Consider the following 22,992-nt stretch of genomic DNA (forward strand, 5'->3'; position numbering starts at 1 on the left):
ACTGATTCGATTTTCTTAGGGCTAAAGAAAATCTTACCTACACACAAACACACACACAAACACACGCACACACACACACACACACACACACACACACACACACACACACACACACACAGACACACAAAGACTGTGGACTGATCACTGATATATAATTATTTTTATTTTATTTTATCTATGCCGGAAACACCACATGTTCATTGTATAAATGTTTTTGTGTTTGCAAATACATTCATATGGAAAAGACACATTTGTGTGTGTGTGCAGGTTAGGGTGTTAACGTATGTGTATTTGTGTGCTGTATGTGTAGCTTAGTGTTGCTCACAAGAATGCAAAATGTGTGTGTGTATATGTGAGTGTGTGTGTATGTGTGAGGGAGAGAGAAAGGACAGAGGTTACCTCTAGCTTATCCATCATCACTGGTTGTTGGGCGCATAAATCTATTTTTGCTAACTATGCTGGCAGGCAGGGGTGTGCGCGTGTGTGTGTGTGCGCGTGTGTGTATGTCTGTGTGTGTGTGCACGTGCAGAAAGGTTAAGCGAGGTTAAAAACACCATCAACTCAACTTGGCCCTGACTAATGGATGTTTTAGAGAGGGACAGAGAGACGGAGACAGAAGACAAAGGATGGAGGGATGAAGGAGGGAGATTTAGAGGTGAAAGGAAGGATAGAGAAGAAAGAGCTGAGCTGAGGAGGGAAGTGATGTGAGGATAGAGGAGAGGAGAGGAGAATAATGCAAAGATGGGGAGAGCATGATAGTAGACAGAATGGAGAGAATGAACACAGAGGACACAGATAAAGAGACAAGGAGAAAGAGAGAAGGAAACTTGGAGCAGAATAATGGAATAAAAGCTATTAGGGAGAAGAAGAAGAAGAAGAAGAAAAGGAAAGACGAGGGAGGAAAGAACAGATTTTATGCAGAAATTCTCATCACATAAAATATCAAGACTTAAGAAGATCTGACCGTGAAATAAAGTTTCAATATCCTCAGAGAAATGAAGCAAAAAAAATTACAATTTGCAAAAACACAAGTTGACAACCAGCGTTATTACCAGTATCACCAACAGAATGTTCACAATTCATAATTTGTGGAGATTATTGTTATTATAAAATTCAGTAAGAATGAAGAACGCTCATACCAGTGCATCTCTACATGAAACCAACCTCCAGTTTTGCTTTTAGTGCTTTACTTTGAAGGTAGCAGAGGTGTGCGTGTGTGTATGTGTGTTTGTGTGTCGCTGTGTGTTTTTTTTGTGAATGTTGCACATGATGATTTTCCCCCTGAACATGTGTGAGTCCGTGTAAACGTGTGTTTTCATGCCTGTTAGCTCCGCGCTCTGCTGCGTATTCGTGTGTGTGTCTCTTTGCATCTTTTCCTTCAGTATATAAAGGTACGTGTGAGTTCATGCGTGATTGTGCGCCTCTGTATGTGCGACACGTGTCTGCAGCCTGTGTGTGCCTCTGTATCTGTGTGTGTGTCTGTGTGTGTGTGTGTGTGTGTGAGACGGCGGAGCGAGAGGCGTGTTGTAGCTACATCTCAGTTCAATTTGTCCCCGACCTCAAATTGAAATTCCATTTTCAGGTGGTAAATTGTCTCCCACTTCGCCCTCTGGCACACAGTGAATTAAAATTCAAATTAGCCTGACCCTGCACCGCTGCTCTCCAGCTCCTCTCTCTCTGTCTCTCTCCCTCCGCCGCCCTCTCCCCATCTCTGTCTCTCTGCTTTGCTCCCTGCCCTCTCATCTCTCCCCCCTATTATCCTCTCCTCTCCGCTCCTCTCATCTCTTGTTATCCTTTCCTCTCTCGCTGCCTCTCTCATTTCCCACCAGTTCGCTCATCCTCCCTTTTCCCTTTTCTCTACTTTTTACTCCGCCGTCTCTCCCCCTTTGTCTTTTTCTCCTCCCTTCACATCGTGTCTGTTTTCCTCCTCCTCACAAATTGTGTTAAGTTAAGCAAAACAATATGATTCTATTGAACAAGCAAACATCTTAATTAAATGAGATCGGGGTTAATTTCTGTTTTGATGCTAGAAAACATTTGTTATATTTGTATAATTTTGAATGTCGATGCCGGTTGCAGCTTCTCTCGACTGCGATGCCGCCTGCTTGTTGATGTTTTGAGTTTTTATCCATTTTGAAAACAGCTGAAAGATTTGAGGAGGAAAATGTCAAACTACTGCCAGGTCAGGAATTCAATCAGACACAAATCCAGTCTGGATCGAGCTCTAAGCAGAACCCAGCGTTGTGATGTGACCTACGTGTTATTGTGATTTTATCTTTTGACATTATCGTGACATTTAGTCCAACACATTCTTCGGCTGTCTGTGTCTGTGCAACTGCTTTAATTTACTTTGGTCGTGGGTTCCTTCGTTTGTGAAAATCCTGTCTATCAAGTCGCACTTTGAAAATTGATGTGCATCTATTCAAGGTCTTACGGTAAAGAACCTAAAGAAACTTATTATGGACGTTTGATTTCCACACAAGACAATAACAACTATAATGAACTGTAATATTATATATATGTTAGTTGGCTACTTTTTCCTTATGACACTCCTAACTTGCTCATTTTAAATATTGATTATTGACACTGATATTTCACCTCACTCTTCTTCATGGGGACTTCTACTGTAGATCCTTTAAGAAAGTCTGCATCTAATGAACTTCACCTCTGTCTCCTGCAGCCCTATCTCTCCGTCATGCTGAACAAAGGCTCTCTGGAGGTGCTGGTGTTCACCGGCAGCCACAGTCCACGTCGGGTCATCAGACGACCCGAGCAAGGAGCACTGAATGATGGGAAGGAGCACTCACTGCGCATAGAGAGGCTGGCTGGCAGGTCGGTGGTCGTCTAACCTATTTGTTCTCTGTACGTAATGTAAGTTAATCTATCTCAAGTTATGGAGATTCAACATGTGTGTCCCCCTCCTCAGGTCCTTTGCGGTTCAGGTGGACGAGGAGGCGAAGCGGGAGGCCACGCTTCCCAACGACCAGCCGGTCCGCCTGCAGCAGCTCTTCCTCGGGGGGATCCCTGCTGAGGTGGAGCAGACGTCCAACAGAGCCAACGTCCCGTTCCAGGGATGTATATGGAACCTGATGATCAACGCTATGTATGTACAAATATACAAATACAGCCAGATGGCTTCTAAGATTTCACCAGGCTTTATAATATATAATCAGAATAAAACTTTATTTCTTTAGCACTTATTTAAACAGGTTTACAAAGTGCTTTGCAAATTACAAATGATCAAAACAAGACAAATCCAAATTAAGAAAGATAACATAAAAGAAAATGTTCATTAAAACCAGTTTAAATCAGGCAATGAAAGGTTTTCTATAAAAAGAAATGTCTCTCCCTCTGTTCCTCACATTTATTAACATAATTGATCAACACATTAATTGACATTAAAGAAGATGCAGTTTAGTAGAAGGCCGAGCTTTTACATTTTATAAAAATAAAACAGCAGGTCATAAAACTGCTCACTTGTGATATTATAAATATTCATCCCTCTTCTCTGCATGTTTTTTAGTTTATCACCAGAGTAAATTGGTTCTTACGTCACAAGATGAAACAGTGATCTGTTCTGTTCAGGATATTCTCTCAGCTCCAGTTTTCTTAACTCTAATTTCCTTTATAACAAACTCCCAATTATTAACCTCACACTTCCTGTAGCAGCGCTCACACAGGACCGGCTGTAGCTTCCCTCTCTGATGATCTGTCTGCAGTGTTATTTCTGGCAGTGGCCTAATTCTGACCTGGTCCTCTGTCGGGTGGAAGCGTAGTTAACGACTGCAGCAGGTCCTGATGATGTGTTCGATGATGATGATCATAAAGCCAGTGTCTCCACAGCAGTAATGGAGCTGTCTCACATCATAAACATGCTCATAACTCATATTACACTCATCTCCTATGTCTGTGTGTTTATGTTTGTGTCTGTTTGTTATCGCTCACCTCGTTTCACCTCTGTCGCCCCCGGGCTCGCCATAACTGTAACTTCTTCTTAACACACACCCGTCACTGGGCTCTCGTGCAGTTGTGTGTGTGTTCTATGGGAGTGAAACTTGTTTGTATTGTATGCTGTCGTGTGTATTTCTCTCATCTTTATATACAATCTTAACAAATGTTTGAGGGGCCACAGCATCATTCGGTGGGAGTGAAAATGTTTGCATTCCTCTCAAAGCTTAATGTCTTTACTGTATAAACATTTATTAAATTATAAGCATCTGCCAGGACCTTAACCAGCTTATTTAGATGTGTTCAAAAACATATAATCACTAATTTCTATTGTTGCTCCATTAACTCGTCTTTGAACCACAAACATGAGATAAGAATTTATCTTCTCAGCTAACTTTTGGCAAGAAAGTAAATAATCACATCCCCTGAAATGACAGATTCTCTATTATTTAGCTTTCCTGCCGTTTTATTGATGTTGGATTCTGAGCCGATGTTTCTGCTGCTGTCAGTGTCAGTCCAACATCTTCTAATCTCAAACGAATGTGTCCCCCTCCCAGTCTGTCGGACTTCTCCCTGCCCGTGTCCTTTGTGAACGCGGAGATCGGCCAGTGCCCCAACCTCGCCCCCCCACCTCCGCCTCTCCTGCCGGGTGAGGAGGAGCCCGAGGAGGAGAAGAAGGAGGAGAAGAAGGAGGAGACAGCGCCACTCGGTCCTCCACTGACCTCGGAGCCTGCTACACCCGCTCCAGGGCCTCCTGCTGTGAGTGGATAACAACCAAGCACTTAGGCCACTAACCCTTTGTTGTCATTGGTTAAATTGTTAATATGGTGTTTTATAGATTGAGGGTCTTTAGAGACGGTGATATAATGATCATTACCTTTGTTTTATGCACATGTACAACAGGCACAGTAAAACAGACGTGCACCCATTTACAGACGTGCACACATGTCCTACTGCAGCATATCTTTCTTCCTCCCCCTCTTCCTCCTCTTCATCACACTTGCCGACCAACACACTCCTGTTTCTCTGTGATGAAATGCAGCCGTGGCCTCGGCGCGTTAGCATAGCGTTTCATCACGCGGCAGTTGAACAGCCCATTAACTTTTCTTTATAGTCCCTTTAGCCTTGAGCTACTAAACTCCACCTCTGGCAGCTTGTCGTACAGTGCGGAGCCGCCGCCGCCGGGCCGCGCCGGGCTAACTGTGCGTGCCGTTTAATGCTTTATGGCCTCGCAGGTGCCAAAACACTCTGGGCTAACGTGGAGACACTATGCAAAGAGGCTGGCAGGCGTGGGGGAGTCGTTCATTTCACACTTATTGGGATAGGCGATGGTATATCTCACAGATTGAACATATCGCAGTCACAGGTTATCAGTCAGCCAGTTACCTGCTAAACTGCGCCTCTTAAAGGACATTGATCACGAAGCACAGAGCGACGGCAGCTCTGCCATAACTCTGGGGTCTGTTGCTTTATGGGCGGCAAGTTCATCCGCCTTATGATGTAGAGCCTGGGCTGTGCAAAGTCATAGTTCCTCGGCCGCCATCTACATTTTAACTGAAAGTGAAGGCAGGCTGCATATTTCAACCCCCCCCCCCCCCACACACACACACACACACACACACACACACACACTCGCTGACTTCCTTTTATAATTCACCCTCTTTTAGGCCTTCAGTGAAAGTAGCTCTATATTAAAGCCACAGCAATTTACAGAGTGGAAGCAAATGTCTCACCAGACATCAGAGAAAGATGAAAGATATTTTTTTAAACAGTGTTTAGGAGGATTGTGACCAAACTGAGAATCAAGATTTGAGATATTTGTATAAAGCAGATCTTTATTTGACTGAAGCACAACACTAGACTAATCTGATGATATTCTAAACCGCTGTTATACAATTCAATATCTTTTAGTAACTTTGAATTTAGAGATTCATGTCATGTTCTTCTTCTCTTTAATGTTATAAGACTTTTTTCCAAATGCTATTCTTACAGTTTTAGGGCAGTGTTGCCCAAATAATTTCAAACAGCATCTCTAAATATATTTTTATTCCCATGAAACCCCAGCAAACTGTGATTCGAGTGCTGAACAAGTGGGTTGCATTACAATTAAATCTAACATCTGTTATCTATCGTCTTTGCTGCAGCGTTTAAGTTTCTAAAGTCAATTTAATTTGATCTTAAGTTATAATGAAATGATTGTAAATTTAACATTAACTTAAAACTTTTATTTTTATCTGATCAAAAACATGCTTAGAAATATACAGTAAAAATTAAAGTAAATCCTGTGGCACCGGGGACTCAACACACCCCCACGGCCTCTGGGAATGCTGGAGTAAACTTTTAATTCTATTTTTGAAAGAGTTGTGTTGCTTCATTGTGTAACACAGCTCTGCACACATGGTTGGGATGTGCATGAGAAGAGGAACAGACTCAGCGTGTAGCTTGAAAACACTTATAGATAGATAGTTCAGACTTTCCGACCAATTTCAAGAAGTTGAGACGGATGAATTTACAGATATGACATAAACCTTATTGATTCAGACCTTGGTCCAGACTCTCAGGTGTGAGAAACGACCTCCTTCACCATCTTTGACCTTTTCAGCTTCTCAGCATCATCGCCTGCCTCTAGCTGACGTGTGCTTGTGTAAAAAAAACTGTCGCCAATCTGTCTATCTGTATGTGTGTGTGTGTGTTTGTGTGTGTGTGTGTTTGTGTGTGTGTCCGCCACTAATCCACTCCCCTTTCCTACTACCTGACTGCTGACCTGCAGGAGGCCACGCCCCCTGCTCCGCCTGCTGCCACAGCTGCTGCCGCTACAGCCCTGCCCACTAAACAGGACCCCGGCGCCGACTTGGTACACGCACACACACGCACACACACACACAAACACACTCACACACAAACACACTCACACACAAACACACACACACACACACACACACAGTTTAATACAGTTACATGTAAGTATGGATTCCTTGAGAAATCAACCACTGTCACTTCAGCTACAAACACTTTTCAGGCCGCTTTATTTACTCACCTGCTATTGTGTTGTTCTTATTTCCGCAAAAGTCCTGTGCTCATAAGCAACTAAATGCTGCACTCACCGGTTAGCGACATGCTAATATAGTCGTCCTGCTGTTTGGTGCCAGCGGGGAGAGCTATAACCAAAACAACATAAAAAGAGCTAAAAGACATTAAAACTGAAATATGGCTCATTTTTCCAGTTGCAGGTGCACAAGAGATTATTTTATGAGTTATTATGACAAAGGAGAAGCCTGCTCGTCATGTTGAAGTGTTTTCACAGGGCGGTCGGCCGCTGACCCAAATCACAGCTACATCTTTTCAAGTGCTTATGGTAAAAAATTAGAGACTTTGCCCTTTAAGCTGTAACTTGCCTCTTCTGGATCTTGATACAGGTGAAGTGCATGTGAGCTTGTGTAGTTTCAAATCAAAACCAAAGTGCGAAACACAATTAAGTGATGTGATTACGCTCAAGGTCTTAAAATGAGCTGAGCAGCAACGGATTTGTGGCAAAGTAAGTTACTGTCAGAGGCCAATAGAGTCTGAAAGATGAAATACAATAAGCAGAGCATGGGCAACTCCAACGACACACACACACACACACACACACACACACACACACACTGGCTTTCACCTATACTCACACACACACATATAGAAATCCCCACTAAATGACTTCAGATTGTATTGGTGTGACCTCCAACCACAGACCAGCCGCTCTGAATGGAAGTCAGTTCTCCTATTGTTGGCTTAATGGAAATACTCGGGGGGGATGAGAGGAAGGGAGAGAGGAAGAGGCGGATGAAAGAGGCTGGAAGACGGAGAAGGGCCCCGGAGAAAAGGTGCAGCCGTGGAGGGCGAGGGGAGAATCTCTCTGCACAGAGCGCCACTCGCCTTTTGTCGGCTTAATGGAAAGACGGAGGAGAGGAAGTGGGAGAAGAATTAAAGGAGACTCGAGGAAAAGGGTTCTGAGCGGGTGACGTCGGCCCTTTTGTTAGACAGGGGGAGAGACGGAGAAAGAGGGGGAGAGAGAAAAAGAGGGAGGTTGAGGAGGTGGAGGAGCAGATATGAGGACGGAGCGCGATAAGAGGTGAGTGTCAGCGGCGACAAAGCAAGGTCACGGTGCCGGGGGGGGAATGTCTTCACTTGAAAGAGAACAAGAGGAGAGAGGAGATTAAGACTCACACAGAGATCCTCTCGTTCTCTAACTTTGTCTCACACTCACACTGGAGGTGCAGCAGAGCGGCTTTGTCAAACTGATACTCTAGATCCAGAGGGGAAGTCTGAGACTGGAGGGATGGGAAGGAGAGGGAAAGAACGAGGGGATGTGTAGAAACGGAGGAAAGAAGTGAAGAAGAGTGAGCGAGTTATAAAAGAGGAAGGTGAAGGGAGCATAAAGCAGGAGGACAGGAGATGCAGCAAGGTGTAAAAGGTCGGAGGAAGAAGAGGAGGAGAAGAGGCAGGAGAGAGAAAAAGAGACAAATGTGGATGGAATTGGAGAAGAGGACATAATTGGAGAAGTGGAAGAGAGTGGAGTGAAAACATGAAAGACAGAAAACTGGAGAGGGTTGAAAAAAGGAGGCAGCAAGAGGAGAAGGTAAAAGGGAGAGAGAGGAGGAGAGAATGAGAGGAAAGAGATGATCAGGCAGAAATAAAAACAAGTGAAGAATAGTAGGACTGATGGAAAAAGGGAGAAGAGGAGTAGATCAGTGTAGAGGAAAAATGATAGATAGAGGATGAGAAGTGAAGAGGGAATGCAGTACAGAAAACTTGAACTGATGGAAGTAGAAAGGAAGATGTGAAGAAGGGATAGAGCAGAAGAGATGATGAAGGAAGAGTTGTTGTTTCCTGGAAGATCCCAAAGAGAAGAGAAGAGGAGGAGAAAAAAGAAAGAGCAGAAGATGAGAGGGAATGAAACTGTAAATGAGAATAAAGAGGTGGAGAGGAAAAGGAAGAGCAGATGGGAGGACAGAAGGAGAAACGTGAAACAAGAGGAGAAGAAGAGATGCAAGTGAGAGGATGAGTGAAGCTGCGGCAGGTGGAGGAGAGACGAGACGCATGACAACACTTACACCTTGTGGTCACTGGCGGAACTGCACCGTGAAACTATCAGTGTACCTGTTCAGTCTGCTGAAAGGGGAAATCAAACGGGAATCGAACCGTAGACGCAGTGTTTGGTTCAGACGAAATTAAATTATGGGATTCATGAGAATTAAAAACACGGGAGGGTTTGATGGTGATTTGAAATAATGGAGAACAGAAAGAAAACGGTTATGAAAGACGATCACAATCAAAGAGCTTTGGAAATAAACAGCACGATATTCACCACCTGAGGTTCGACCTCATCACACAGCTCAAGTGTTTTATTTTCTATATATCATAGGTTTATTTTTTAATGAAAGATATTTACTTAGGTACATAAATTGAATCTTCCTCATGAACTTATCTTTGTTGCTGAGTTGTTCTTTAAGGACGACTCGATGACCGCAGGGACCCCATTAGTTTGACTGACGTGTGTACCGCTTCCTGTTGACACAACAACCGGAGCTGTGTGGTGAAACCCTGTCAGTGCCACTGACACGTTGTGTCCACTCTCCAGGACTCGTGTGCGTCGGCGGTGGCCCCGGCGGCGCTGGACAAGGCCTATCAGTTCGGACTCAGCAGGAAGAGCCACATGAGCTTCAGCTTCGACGACGCCAAAGTCCGAGAGAAGTGAGTATTCAGAAGGAAGCGGCTAGGCTCATGTGTTTGTGCAGATTTCTGGTTATTTAAAGGTGATAGACACACAGATACAAGTCTTATTATACAGACAGCTACAGATTCAAGTGTCAAAACAAATATTAAGATGAAAGTGCAAAGAATAATAGAAACAAATGTATTAAAGTATTAAAGTTTCTCAAATTTAACGGAGCTCAGGGAGATCAAGGATAACGTCCTATCTCACCTTAAAGAAAATTCAAAAGTCTGCCCGTTTATATGGATCCACTCCCAGATTTAATAGAGTATTCTTTGGGTCATAACCCGCCCCCTTCACAAAATCTGCTGGAAATGGAATTCTGTAGTTCTTATGCATTGTATTACATTTTTTTTATGTATATCTCATCTGTAAAGTAACTAGAAGTAAGTAAGTGTAATAAAAAAGTAAACACAAAGCGAGAGGAAATGTAATTTTTTCAGGGGAAGTGAACGTACCGCTATAGATGCAGCTTATGAGCCTGTCAGTTATAACACACTCAACATTGCACATTCCGGCCTGTGTTTTGTGTGTTTGTGTGTGTGTCTGTGTGTAGCTTGTTAGGCTTTTCCCTCAGCCTCACACCACGGAGCGTAGTCCTAAATAATTAAAGGGAAACAGAAGTGAGTGAGTGATAGTCCGGACAGGAGAACACTTCTACCCACACGGGCCTATGGCAGGTTCAAATCCAGAGATGCAATTTTCCCTGAATAAGTGAGAATGTGTTGAAATGATCGACATGTTGTTGACTGGACCGACAACTCTACAACAACTCTACACAACTTTTGTGTTCCGGAAACTTGTGATGGAAAGAAAGAAAGAAAGTAATTCCTTCTAGATGCTCCCAAAGTCTCACGATGAGCTGAAAGGGATCAGAAGGATTTTGACTGTTGTGCTGATCAAACATTTATTTACTGGATTTTCTCTCTGAGCAGTTTTATGTGTTTCTGTTAACGATGGAAAACACATCGACTGGTGTCTGACCCACTTCAGACTATGATTCATCTCCTGTGTTAGTAATGTATAATATATGGAATTATCTCGTCTATAAAATGTGTTTTACTTGTGTATTTTCACTGTTAATGGATCTATATATTTGTGTGTCTGTTTGTGTATGTGTGTGTCAGGCTTATTTTAGAGTTTGAGCTGAGGACGAAGGAGGAGTCAGGCCTCGTTCTCTACATGGCGAGAATCAACCATGCTGACTTCGTTACCATACAGGTATCAACCACTGTTCTGTTGTTGTTTATTGATTTTAAATCATATTAATTTAATACTTGATTTGATAACGTAACTGAGAGAAACTGCATTGTTTGTGTTTTACCTTTTTAGGCCTTAAAGTATTTAGTATTTCCTTCACGGAGCCTATAACTGTTAAGCTAAGAGGAACTGTCGAATGTGATTCTCTCGTCCTGCAGATCAAGAATGGTCAAGTTTGTCTGGGTTATGATCTCGGTCACGGGAACATCTCCGGCTGCGTTCCCTTCTCCATCAACGACGGGAACTGGCACAAGGTAAATAAAGTCAATTTAATATTCAACACTCGGATGCTAGAGGTTCATACCTCCGGTTCACATCTTGTTAGGTTCTTATAGTATGGTATAAAAAGAAAAGAGAAATGTAGCTGGATAAACTTAATGGTTTATTTGTCAAACAGTTTACATATTTTAAACATAACTACATTTATCCGATCAAGAGAAATTCAACTAACACAGTATTAAAGGTCATCTACAAAGGCTTCAAACAGTTGAAACAAATACCAAACAGAACACACAAGTTCATTATCCCCTGAGGAAATAACACAAATTGAAAGTGAAAACATAATTTGTGGATCAAACAATCAAACACAGAACAACTAGTCAGTCGTTAGTTTATCCACCATCTGATAATAGTTAATAGCTTCCAACTAGGTTCTGTGGTGCTGCTCTTTCTTACTCTTCTTCTCTGCTCAGATCCGTGTGAGTCGTAACAAGCAGAGAGGTCTTCTCATGGTCGATGGACGATACAGTAAACAGATGACCAGTCCTAAGAAGGTACGTTCAGCTGTGTATCTGATGGGTCACCCAGGTCATGGTGTCTTCAGGAGACACATCAAGTGGCTCAAGTACTTTGTATTCAGTTTGCATCAACTCGCACAATCGAAACTATGAAATACTCATCATAGAAAGTTTTTAAAGTAGTATGAACACATGTTCCTTCTGTCTCCAGGCCGACCTGCTGGACGTGGTGGGGACACTGTATGTTGGTGGATTACCTCAGAACTACACCACTAAGAGGATCGGACCAGTAAGAAAAACACACACACGCACAATCAACACATTTTTTTAATTTCATCACAGGAATTTGTATTTTCTTAGGTCTTTTTACAGTGATGGTTCCCTCATGTCATTTGGGTTTTAAATCTTTCAACCTCCCTCTCTTGTCCTAGATCGTCTACAGTATCAATGGCTGCATCCGTAACCTGAAGATGGTGGGAGGGGCTGTGGCCCTTAAGGCTCCTGCTACAGGTAAAGGTTCTTTATTCTACGTGTCACGGATCAAAAGGGATTTTAATCTCAGTCGTGTGACAGGATCTTGACCCCTCGTCTCCTGCAGGTCGCGCTGAAGGGGCCATCGAGGACTTCAAACTGGACATGGCCACACCCACTTCCAGTCAAATGGTGGGAAGGTGTTTTGTGGCCACAGAGACGGGCACTTACTTTGAAGGCACCGGCTTCCTGAAAGCAGGTGAGATCACAGGAGACAAGTCACATGATGCAGTTGAAGATACATGTTCTTCAAAAGGATGAATATAATCCCTCCATCTCTCTTTTGTCCAGTCTCTTCCTACCGAGTGGGTTTGGATGTGTCCATAGCGTTGGAGTTTAGAACCAGTAGAACCAACGGGGTGCTGTTGGCCGTCAGTAATCAAGGCAACGATGGACTTGGACTAGAGATCGTCCAGGGCAAGGTAAGAATCATCCTTCTTATAATAGATGACAGTGATTAGAGAAGTTTGACTGATTTGTTTACTGGATACTAACAGACATATGAAAGTTGAACAGATCTTCTCATCTAACTCTCTAAGACGTCTCACTCGTGCACATATCTTTGTTTTTCCACCGTTTTCTTTGTGCTCCTCCCTCACTTCACCGTAGCTCCTCCTCCATTTGGACAACGGGGCGGGGCGGATCACGGCGGAGCACACGCCGGAGGGAGACGGCTTCTGCGACGGCCAGTGGCACGCCGTCACCGCCAACAAGATTCGCCACCGGGTGGAGCTGGTGGTCGACGGGAAGCAGAGCCAGGCGGAGAGTCCCAACGTGCGCTCCAACAGCTGCGACACCAACGACCCCATCTACGTGGGAGGATATCCCGGTACGACTTCCTTCTTAACACACTTGAAACATGACTTTAACAATTTCTGAATATGTCCTCCATATCAAAACACTCAAACATTTTACATTACCACATACAGAGAGCTCAGTGTTTCATCCTCTTTCTTCCAGACGGAGTTCGACAGGCAGCTCTCTCGTCCAGCACGTCCTTCAGGGGCTGCATGAGGAACCTGAAGATCACCAAGGCCTCTAAAACCATGGAGGTGCACTTCAACAAGGCTCTGGAGCTCCGAGGAGTCCAGCCTCTGTCCTGTCCTGCTGCAGCGGCCTAACTGAACCCAGAGAGCCCCTCCCTCCCTTTTTGTGGGTTCAACTAATACTCCCACAAGGTGCTGCACACGTCTGAGGTGTTTCTACTGCAACTCGGTCTGTGAGTCTGCAACGGGCAGATTGTTCAAACACAAATAATAACAAACTATTTCCCTGTTATCTATAAAAAAAACAAAAGGCGGAAAGTGCAAAGAGTTAGTTGAGCATCACTGCGGAAGTTCAGTACTTGTAATAAATCTTTTTAATACATCTACGGAAATGGATGAAGCAGATCAGTACCACCGAAAACCTTGAGGGGGCAGTGTAGCCGATACTTAAAGCGAGGCGTCTGAGGCTGTGATGTAACGACAGTAAAATGCTAATATTTAAAAACTTTAAGAAAGATGCATGAAATGTTCAAACGTCTCTCGACTGTAGGGAACTTCCAAAACCTGCTAAATCTGCCCAGTGTGGTTTTCATAGAGGGAAACTAAAAACTGCTTGAAATCCCCCCCCCCCCACACACACACACAGACACACACACACACACACACACACACACTTTTCAGAGAGACCCTGACATTTTGTAAAGTGCAAGACTGCTCAATAAATCTATAATGACTTTGAACTAAGGTCTCACAGTGATTTGAAATGTTTTAAAGTTTGTCTGAAGTGAGCAAAGCTTTGACACGTGCTTCAATTCAGTGATTCTGTCGTGGAGTGTGATTATGTGAACAGGACAAGTGGAGTCATCTATTTTATATCATTGTGATTTTCCTGCATTTGTCCATAAACCTTGTTGCCCTGTTTATCCAGATAACACAGAAATAAACACCTTCTCACCCTTATGTGTATAAAACCATTCATCAAGTTGACACTGGTGTACAAGTGGCCTTTTGGACTCTACTGTTAATCTTAAATGATTTGAAAATAACCAGGAAAAGGTTTAAAGATCCAGTGGCCATGGTCCACGTGTCCGGTATTTAATTTAATTAAATACCCTGTCCTGAATAGATTTCAGGACAGGGTGCAATCCCTCTTAAATTCAATCAAGCTGCATCACATTTCACACATCGCCTCCCTAAACAAGACGGATTCATTCAATAAAGATCTTTGAATTATTCTCTAGAGAAATTTGTGATAATGTTAAAGAAATATCTTCCACTTTAATAGAAAGTTGACAGAAGATCCTGGAGTTCTTTCTTTTACCTAGGTCCCATCCTTATATCAAGTCTCGAGGAAAGCTGTTTAGTAGTTTTTGCGTAATCTTGACTACAAACAAACTTACAGGTTTACAGGTAAACAACTAATAACCTATGTTTTAAATACAGGCAGTAAAGTTGTGGTAGAAACTCTGACCAGACAACAGCTGTATTAACATTAACAAATTGACTTTACTGATGTTTCCTCTGACATGACGGTGAGAAGAGTTTAAATATATTTCTTCCACATTCCACAATCATCATAAACAGATGTGATGCCCATTGGCAGGTTGTTGTTTCTCCTCAGTGGAAACTGAAGGACCCAGGTTTGTGCAGGACACTGACTCTTCATGGTGTGAGGCTGAAGACACGTTCAGCAGCTGTACCGGAAATATACTCGTGATGGCATCACACAGGTTGTCCTGTCCTTCTTTAGAACTAGAAGAAATACAACTACACTGGTGAGAATGATGATTGGATGAAGATTGAACAGGAGCCTCAAAGTTCCACCAGGTGGTGCAACAGCTTTCACTATCATCCAGTATGAAAGAGACTGGATCCTCTGTGTGTTATTAGATTAAATTATTCAGTTTTAATTTAAGATTTTAATATTTCCTCTTGATTACCACACTGGAACACATTCACACTTCTTGAGTTGACTTTAAAATTAAATATTGTAGTATTCTAAGTATTAATTTGGTATTAGTACATTTAATTGTCAGCCTGCTTTAATAATCCGATTTCTATCTTCTGCATAGTCATCAGAAGAAAGTGCTTATTGAGACCTGCACTTTCACTCTGAATACACTAGAGGGCAGCGTGTGACCACATACTTTTGTTGAGCTCCTGTTTGGTTCCATTATTTCAGGATCTTTTCTGTATTATTTCCTGTGAAGTGAAGATGAGTTTCTCTGCAGCCTCTGGTGAGATCAGATGGACATACGTGAAATAACAAGCACCACTTCTTCATAGAGCATTCCTCTTTTATTATCATGGTCCTTCTTTACATACGATGAACAATGGTCAGACCCACAAAGTCCCTTGTTGCGTCAGCCTGAAGTGGAATGTGTAGAAGATAGATCGAGACTAATTCAGCAACAACTCACTCGTTTGGAGTCGAGCACCCGTTTCTCTTTTTTTTGTGTGTTTGTGAAATGATCAACTTGTCCTTCGCCTCAATGACAACAAGAGGACACCTCTGTCTGTTCCACGCTGCTGTCGCGAAGCTGTGCTATTAATAGAAAATGTGCTTAAAGAGGCATTGGTTAGATCATCCAATAAATTATACAGGTGCCAGGGTACAGACGAGATCTTGTACAATTTGTGCAGACGAAAACGAGAATAATCAACAGGTTCTGCTTCACCTGTTCTCCAGGTCAGATCTACTGAATCTGAGCAGGTCGAGGTGGCTCCAGGGTTTTAGAGCCGGGAAATAAACAAGTGTTCACCTGTAGTTTTAATCAGACTGTGATAGGAATAACAAACACACATGAGTTAATGTGAATACAACACACAGGGTTTCAGTTTGAATTTCAGGACTTAAAGTCTTAAATAGTTTTAAATACTATGTACTAGATCTTAAATATCTTTACACAGGTCCTCATTTTGTCAAGATTCATTTGACGCTAAAGTTTTAGTGTTTCGGTGGAATGCATAGATTTCCCGATGTCTGTGTGTTTCAGTTCTAACAAACAAGACCAACGTAGAACTGACAATGGAATTTAACAAACAAACACTCCAGATTTGATCTCAGAACACTTAGCTTAACTTTAGGAAACTCTTTGGATATCTACTCAGTGAACATGACCTGTGGGGTTCCCCAGGGGTCTGTCCTAGGACCTCTGCTTTTCAATTTGTTACTCTTGGGGTGTGTCATCCACAAACTTAACGTCAACCTCCATTTATATGTAGATGATACACAAATATTGTTCCTCTCTTCTAACCCAAGTGAATCAATCAATGTTTTAAAAAGCTACTTCACACTATCTTTAATTATGGGGCAGTGTACATAATCCCGGAGCTCTGATATTCTATCATATATGTCATAGTTGACGTAGATCCTACAAAAGTTAAATTCAACTTAAAATCTTGGAGAAACCATTTAAATAAAATGGGACCACACACCGGGAAGCTAAACCAGAATCAAACACCAAGAGGACGTCGATCTTGTGTGGATCCAAAAGCTCATTTACTCAGAAGTCGGTGAACTTCTCCGCCCGTTAACACAAACCTGTCGTCCTCGTGGAAAGAGTGAAGCAGATGTTCCCTGTGAACCTCCCTTATATCATCCCATAGTGAAACGCTGTGAGATAAAACTAGCTACGGCATTAATTAAGTCTCTGTTTGACATCAGTCAAGGCATTCAAGCATTCCATGTTTATATCGCTGAAAGTAAAGTGAAGGCCTCTGCAGCCGCCATGATAACATGAGTGTAGATAGAAGATAGAGAGAAACAACAGGAACCCGGTGAGGTGCAGGCGTCCGAGTAGAAACCTCCTCGAGAAGAGAAGCATTGTCTTTCCCCTGTGACAGCACTGTCCTGGTGTCAGGTCCGGTGACTTATTGCATGCTGTCGCTCCTCTTCAACTAAATCCCAGTGGAGGGGTGAGGGGGGTTGGGGGGGGTTCAGTGTGGCGCATCGTGGCTCGTTGGGGTCGCTCTCACCCGCCTCCCGCAGCCACACCCAAACGCCCCGGGGCCCCTTCCCGCCTGCTCCCCAGGTGTAAGCGCCTCTTCTGGGTTTGGTTCCTCCTACTCTGGATCCAGGCCTTGTCAGGACGACTGCATGAGGCCCGTGAGTCGTTTGCCCGTCAGCGACTTTCCCTGCGAGGAGGGACACAGCAAGAGAGGGGGGAGGTGAGGGGGAGACACAGCGAGAGGGGGGGGGGGGACAGCTGTCTAAATGCCAGCGACTCTAAAAGGCTTTCCTGGGGATTTAAAAAGAGCAGCGAGGGAGGAAGAGGTGGGAGAGAGGAAAGACCTTGTCTTGAAATACGGGCTGATGGATATTCAATACACAATGTAGGAATAAATAAGACTTTAAACTAAGATTTTCTTTATTGATTTCTAATCCCTCATGCTCCTATTTGTCTATGGGGAGATGCATAGTCCAGATTATTACAGTAACAGGTATTTGTGAGTAATTTACAGTGGTTTCTGTACTTCTACTTGAGTAAAGAGGTTGAATTAACACTTATACTTCACATGAGTAGTTTTTAACACAAGTATCTGTTCTGCTGTACTGATAAAACTGCAAGCGATGCTCTGGACACTTAAATTAGTGCGATGAGCAATTTGTTCATTTTTAAACGCTCTGCTGATTTAATGAGTGAAGAGAACACGTCCCCACGGTCGAGCAGCAATAGAAGTAAAAGATGTTTGAATCACTGAGCTCAGGCTATAATTACATTGGAACTTGTAAAAGTACAAACTGATCCTTAAAGTCAAAGTGAGCCAAAAACTAAATGGAAGCAAGAAAATGTTTCATAACTAATAATCCAGGAACAGCTTAACATCATCTGCATAGAGGAAGGTTTTTTCCTAGGTTGCTCTAATTATACTCCCAATATAAGCTGATTATTTCTTTTTTTGACTGGGAAACAAACCAGTTGACTAGAATTCATGGTATTTGAACGGATGCAGTTTGGTGATGAGCAGAGAGACGGTGGGACACTCACCACACTGCGAGTGAACTTCTCCAGGGAGGTGCGTCGTCCCTGCTCCGTCTCCGGCTGCAGAGACACAGAGGAAGTAAATAAAGAGAAAGTAAATAAAGGGGAAACGAGTGAAGAGTTTCAGAGTTTCACTTAAACAGATATTTGTTTGACTCCCTGTCTTACACACGTTGAAAAATCTGCTCTGATTTTAGGGCCGGTTCATAAATGATAAAACACAAACAAACAGACTTCGGTGCAATTTCTGTGGAATCCTTTAAAAATAAAATATGTAGAGTTATTCCTCTGGTTTCTGTGAGTATTTTTGATCTCAGGAACCAGACAGCTGGAAACTGGAAAATTTGTCCAAGAGGGCTGAAGATTTCAATAATTTCTCACATTTTTCACAGTTTGGGTGAATACAAATAAAAATCCCAGACGCCCTTTTCACAAATCGACCTTGGAGAGCAGCTGTCAGTTCTTTCATCGACTCTTAAACTGGAAATCTGCTACGTGACAACATACAGTCGGGACAAAGGTGTGTGATGGATGGACACACGTACTTTCTTCCTCGCCATCAGCAGGTCCTGGTACAGGTTGGAGCGCAGGAAGCGTGCATAGCTGTCACTTTTCATCAGTTTGTAGATGTGGTCCTGGATTGAGAGAGAGAACGAGGGTGAGAGACGTAAAGAGAGAGAGAGAGAGAGAGAGAGTGACCTGACGGAGACGGTCACAGACGGAGGAAGACAGTTGTAGCCTGTTGCCAGAATCTAATCTTTATTTAACTCTTCCATTTTAAGCCCCCCCACCCACCCTCAAACCCTCCATTCCTTCCCACAATCCTTCTCTCTTTCACGCAGCCGGGCGCATTGTCTAGAAATCGCCCCACAATATAAACCCATTAGCTGATATCGATGAAGCAGGGGATGAAGATAAATGAGGCCGACGACGGAGTGGGATCGAGTTTCTGAAGAGATGGAAATTAAAAGTGAGATATCAGCTCTCGTTTCAGGCCTCGCCGCAAAGGAGCTGGTGCGCAAGCTGAGATTTATCATTATAAGTTTATAAGGAGTATATGGCATATCGTTTGTTGTCCCACCTGTGCGTCCACGTAGCTGTAGCGTCCGGGGTCTTTCAGGTTGTGGCTGGTGCGCTCGTAGCTGTGGGAGTCCAGGTTGATGGAGCTGGGAGCTCCCTCGGCCAGGAACTCCGTCCAGATCTCCTGCGCCCTCTGTGCGACCTCCTGCTGAGGCCTCCTCTTCATGTCCTGCACCGCCAACCAGAACCTGGAGCAGAGAAGAAAACCCTGTCAGGTACAGTGAAGGACTCTGGGAGGGGGGGGGGAGGGGTACTCAGCTGCAACACACAACTTCACCACTAGGTGTCACTCAATTCTTCAAACTGAACCTTTAAGGATTCTGGGATTAGTATTTTTTAAAGATTAAGAGAGCATATTAAGTTTTCACTCCATTCTAAAAATACTCAATCTCAGACGTACACTGCTCTGGGGAAGAATAACGTGTTAAACATATTAAAGCATTAATCTTGGGTGTAAGTGGAAAGGAAGCAGGTGTTGAACTGGAAGCCACAGGTCCACTGCCTCCTATAATAGTTTCTATATGAGTATTGATCTGTGGACAGGTTCAGTTCTACTGAGACGAGGCACCTCTGGGCTGTGTCTCTCTCTCTCCACTTCACACCTGGTGTGACTCACTCTCTGTTGATCCACCGTCATAAAACCAAAAGCAATTATAGGTCCGTAAAAAAGGGAGACCAGGGATGAGGAGGCCGATGGGACAGCCGCAGGGAGGTGAGGGCAGGTGAGTGATGAGGGTGGACGCTCTTCATCTCAGACCCTGTGATTCCAGCTCTTTCTCTCAGATTGAATTTATTCTAATCTTTCAGAAAAGTATAGAAAACGTCCTATTGAGAGAACAACCATCACTGCTGCTCTCCACCAATCAGATCTTTACGGCTGAGTGACCAGAATGAAGCTTCTCCTCTGTGACGGACGCACGGCGCCACCTACAGGACTCGAGGAGCATGATTACCTGGTCTGATGAATCCAAGATTGAACTGTTTAATGATTCCATACCATCTCAATCAGCAGAATCTATTCCTGGGATCTAAAGCACTGAACTATCGCTATAATAACAACTTCAAATATGTTAAGTGTGATTTTATTTATTATATTAAGTACCACCCAGACACAATCTAATTGTATTGCCTCCTTGTTTTTAAAATAACATTTTCCATTCCTGAATAACTCTGCACTGCTCGTTTTAAACCTAGTTTCCCATTATGAATCACTGAACCATAAATGTATCTAGTTTTTATAAACTTGTTTTGCAGCTGAACCTTTTCATGTTTTCACTCTGCACATTTCTAGCATGTAAATTTATTCTTTCCACACGCGGCTTGTTTTGTAAAACTAATTTGTGCAACAACACAGCTCGACAGGATTATTCTTTCCCCCTGCTCGTGTTATTCCTGTTTGTATTATCTGTTTCTGTGAGTGTTGTTGTTTTTCTTTGTGTGTTGCAAGGTTTTTCTATCTCAGGAGCCAAACAACTGGAAAGTGGAAACCGTGTGCCAGTGGGTTGAAGTGGTAGGCTCAAACAACAGGGAGGCCAAAAAGAAATATTTTCGGTTCTGGGTATTTTCAGGGCAGAGAAAAGCATCTGAATATTCGAGAGTGGAAATGCCCGATGCTTTTGTGCATCCGTGAGATAAACTGGAACTCAGGGACAGTCGCAGATATATTAATTTGAGCACGTTGGAATTATTATCTTTCCCTTAAAAGTACCACGTCCTTAATTATTCAAAAACAAACCCACTCGCTGGAGCTGTGAATGTAAAAGCCTCCATAAAAGTGAAAATGTTGCATCTTGTGTGTGTGTGTGTCTCTGTCTCTGTGTGTGTGTGTGAGTGTGTCCATGTGTGTGTGTGTGGGTGTGGTCTCACCGCAGGTTCTCCGAGCTGAACTCCGACTCCAGGAACTTGAGGAAGAGCTCCTGTCCCGCGTGGTCCTTCAGGGCCTCCTGCAGAGAGAAGCCCCACTTCCTCACCCGCTGCTGACTGGGCTCCTTACTGGGAGAAAGGGGCAGAGGACGAGTATAAACATCCACCTGAAGCTGCTGCAGGGAGTCGAGAGATTAGTTTAGAGGAGATTGAATTACATGGAGATGGTCGGAGAGAGGCTTCGGGGTGAGGAGGGCAACAGACGAACACTCAGAACCTAACGTGATTGATTTCTGAAGTGTGGTTTTGTCCCCGGGAATGGAAGAAACCATTGGAATCAAATATGATCTGATATATTCAAGTGGAAAAACTATTGTGATCTGAAGCTTAAGAGATACTGACAGTTTCATTTTACATTTAGCTTTTAATTTATGTGGGTATTACTCTGAAGACCAATCTGATGAAACTAGGAAATTATTTAATAGATCTAAGTAATTCCTGAGGTAAACTCAGAATCTATAATTCTACTTGATTTCTCTGCTATAAGATGATTATTTGATTTGCATTGACTGGATAAGTAAACCATCTTTATTCTGTGAAGGTTAAATCCTTCATGCCAGTTGATTTCCATTAAGATACTGGTTTGTACTCTGGCAGATTTATCATTTTTTCCCAGAAAACAAGGCTTGTGGAATTCTAAGGAATCGATTAAAATAACCTTTCCAAAGAGAAGAGGTTTCTTTCTTTGTGCACTTCTCAAGGTCGGTGAATTTAAACTCACTCACCTGATGTTTTTACAGATGTTTGAACAGCTGAGATGAAAATATATTCTAAGTTAAGTAATTTTTAACGATTATTTGAAAATATGTATACCACAACCTTTTAAAATCAGTTACGATTGAAACATGTAAGATCTAGAAGGGGTCAGAATCCATTTAGTCAGTGTTGGAAGTTTTATTTCATTTAAGTCTAGAGTCTTGATGATGCAGAATAATGCCAGAGATGAATTATGATCGTGTGTTGCCTTGACGTACAGTAAGTGGGTCTTTGCTTCTGTTGTGGTGTAAAATGTCGTTGGCCATGCAAATCACAGTTATTCCACAGCTGCACTGCGTTAACGTCATTCTCATGAACTCTCCCTGACTTCCAACGTCTCTGCCAGTGTCTCTGTGTGAAGTGTGGATTAATTTATTCAGTAAAATGGAGTTGAAGTGTTCGCTGGCTGTGACGGTGACTCTCCGCCGCGCCGTCTGGTTTCTCCTACCTCGCCTCCACGTCCCAGAAGGACGGATCATCGCTGCTCCAGGGGTTTGATGGTTCTGTGGCCGTCACAAACGGGTCATACTCCATGTACTGCTCCGTGTAGGTCATCAGACTGACACACACACACACACACACACACACACACAGACAAACACACACACAGTGATATCAATATTGCATCTGTTCACTTGCAAACGTGACTTGGACGTTATTCAGAAGTAAACAGAAGAAAATTAACAAAACTAAAAGGAAATTGGTTCGGTGCAGAACATCTGTTCTGATCCGAATCAGCAAAGCTCAGACGTGAACCTTCTTCTTCGGAAGTCGAGATAAACCACAAGTGAGAGAGGGGGTGAAGCAGAACGAGCATCAACAGCAGCAGCATCACAACAGAGAGAGTTTCTATCCTGCACCACAGCAACCAACTAGAATTCCTCTTTATTCCTCCTGAGGATGAGACTAGATGTTTTATAACCATGACAGGAAGTGATTTTCTACCAGTGTTGGTTAAGTCATCAGATTAATATCCTCATCTGTCACACGTCTTCATCTACATCGCCTTAAAATCAAACCAGAGAAGTGTG

The 22,992-nt window shown here is 43.1% G+C and overlaps 2 protein-coding genes across 4 annotated transcripts in view; one reads left to right on the plus strand and one right to left on the minus strand.

Moving 5' to 3' along the window:
• Window positions 1-13,840, plus strand: part of lama2 (laminin, alpha 2) — a 136,061-nt gene extending 122,221 nt beyond the window's left edge. Inside the window, exons 62-75 of the mRNA XM_053444771.1 lie at window positions 2,681-2,832; window positions 2,927-3,103; window positions 4,506-4,707; window positions 6,719-6,802; window positions 9,569-9,681; window positions 10,831-10,924; window positions 11,122-11,217; window positions 11,656-11,736; window positions 11,912-11,989; window positions 12,132-12,210; window positions 12,299-12,430; window positions 12,523-12,653; window positions 12,841-13,060; window positions 13,192-13,840. Of these exons, the coding sequence (XP_053300746.1) occupies window positions 2,681-2,832; window positions 2,927-3,103; window positions 4,506-4,707; window positions 6,719-6,802; window positions 9,569-9,681; window positions 10,831-10,924; window positions 11,122-11,217; window positions 11,656-11,736; window positions 11,912-11,989; window positions 12,132-12,210; window positions 12,299-12,430; window positions 12,523-12,653; window positions 12,841-13,060; window positions 13,192-13,352 (1,800 nt within the window). The 3' untranslated portion in view covers window positions 13,353-13,840. The remainder of the gene's footprint in view (window positions 1-2,680; window positions 2,833-2,926; window positions 3,104-4,505; window positions 4,708-6,718; window positions 6,803-9,568; window positions 9,682-10,830; window positions 10,925-11,121; window positions 11,218-11,655; window positions 11,737-11,911; window positions 11,990-12,131; window positions 12,211-12,298; window positions 12,431-12,522; window positions 12,654-12,840; window positions 13,061-13,191) is intronic.
• A 3,398-nt stretch (window positions 13,841-17,238) lies between these two features.
• The window catches only part of rgs6 (regulator of G protein signaling 6), a 60,906-nt gene continuing 55,152 nt past the window's right edge, over window positions 17,239-22,992 (minus strand). For all 3 annotated transcript variants that reach the window (XM_053445204.1, XM_053445202.1, XM_053445203.1), the window contains 6 exons: window positions 22,410-22,520; window positions 21,149-21,274; window positions 19,284-19,470; window positions 18,748-18,837; window positions 18,209-18,262; window positions 17,239-17,354 (listed from right to left, as the gene is read on the minus strand). In XM_053445204.1, the coding sequence (XP_053301179.1) occupies window positions 17,304-17,354; window positions 18,209-18,262; window positions 18,748-18,837; window positions 19,284-19,470; window positions 21,149-21,274; window positions 22,410-22,520 (619 nt within the window). In that variant the 3' untranslated portion in view covers window positions 17,239-17,303. The remainder of the gene's footprint in view (window positions 17,355-18,208; window positions 18,263-18,747; window positions 18,838-19,283; window positions 19,471-21,148; window positions 21,275-22,409; window positions 22,521-22,992) is intronic.

Source organism: Pleuronectes platessa, chromosome 17 (genome assembly GCF_947347685.1).
Source record: "Pleuronectes platessa chromosome 17, fPlePla1.1, whole genome shotgun sequence".
In the NCBI taxonomy this organism is placed as follows: Eukaryota; Metazoa; Chordata; class Actinopteri; order Pleuronectiformes; family Pleuronectidae; genus Pleuronectes; species Pleuronectes platessa.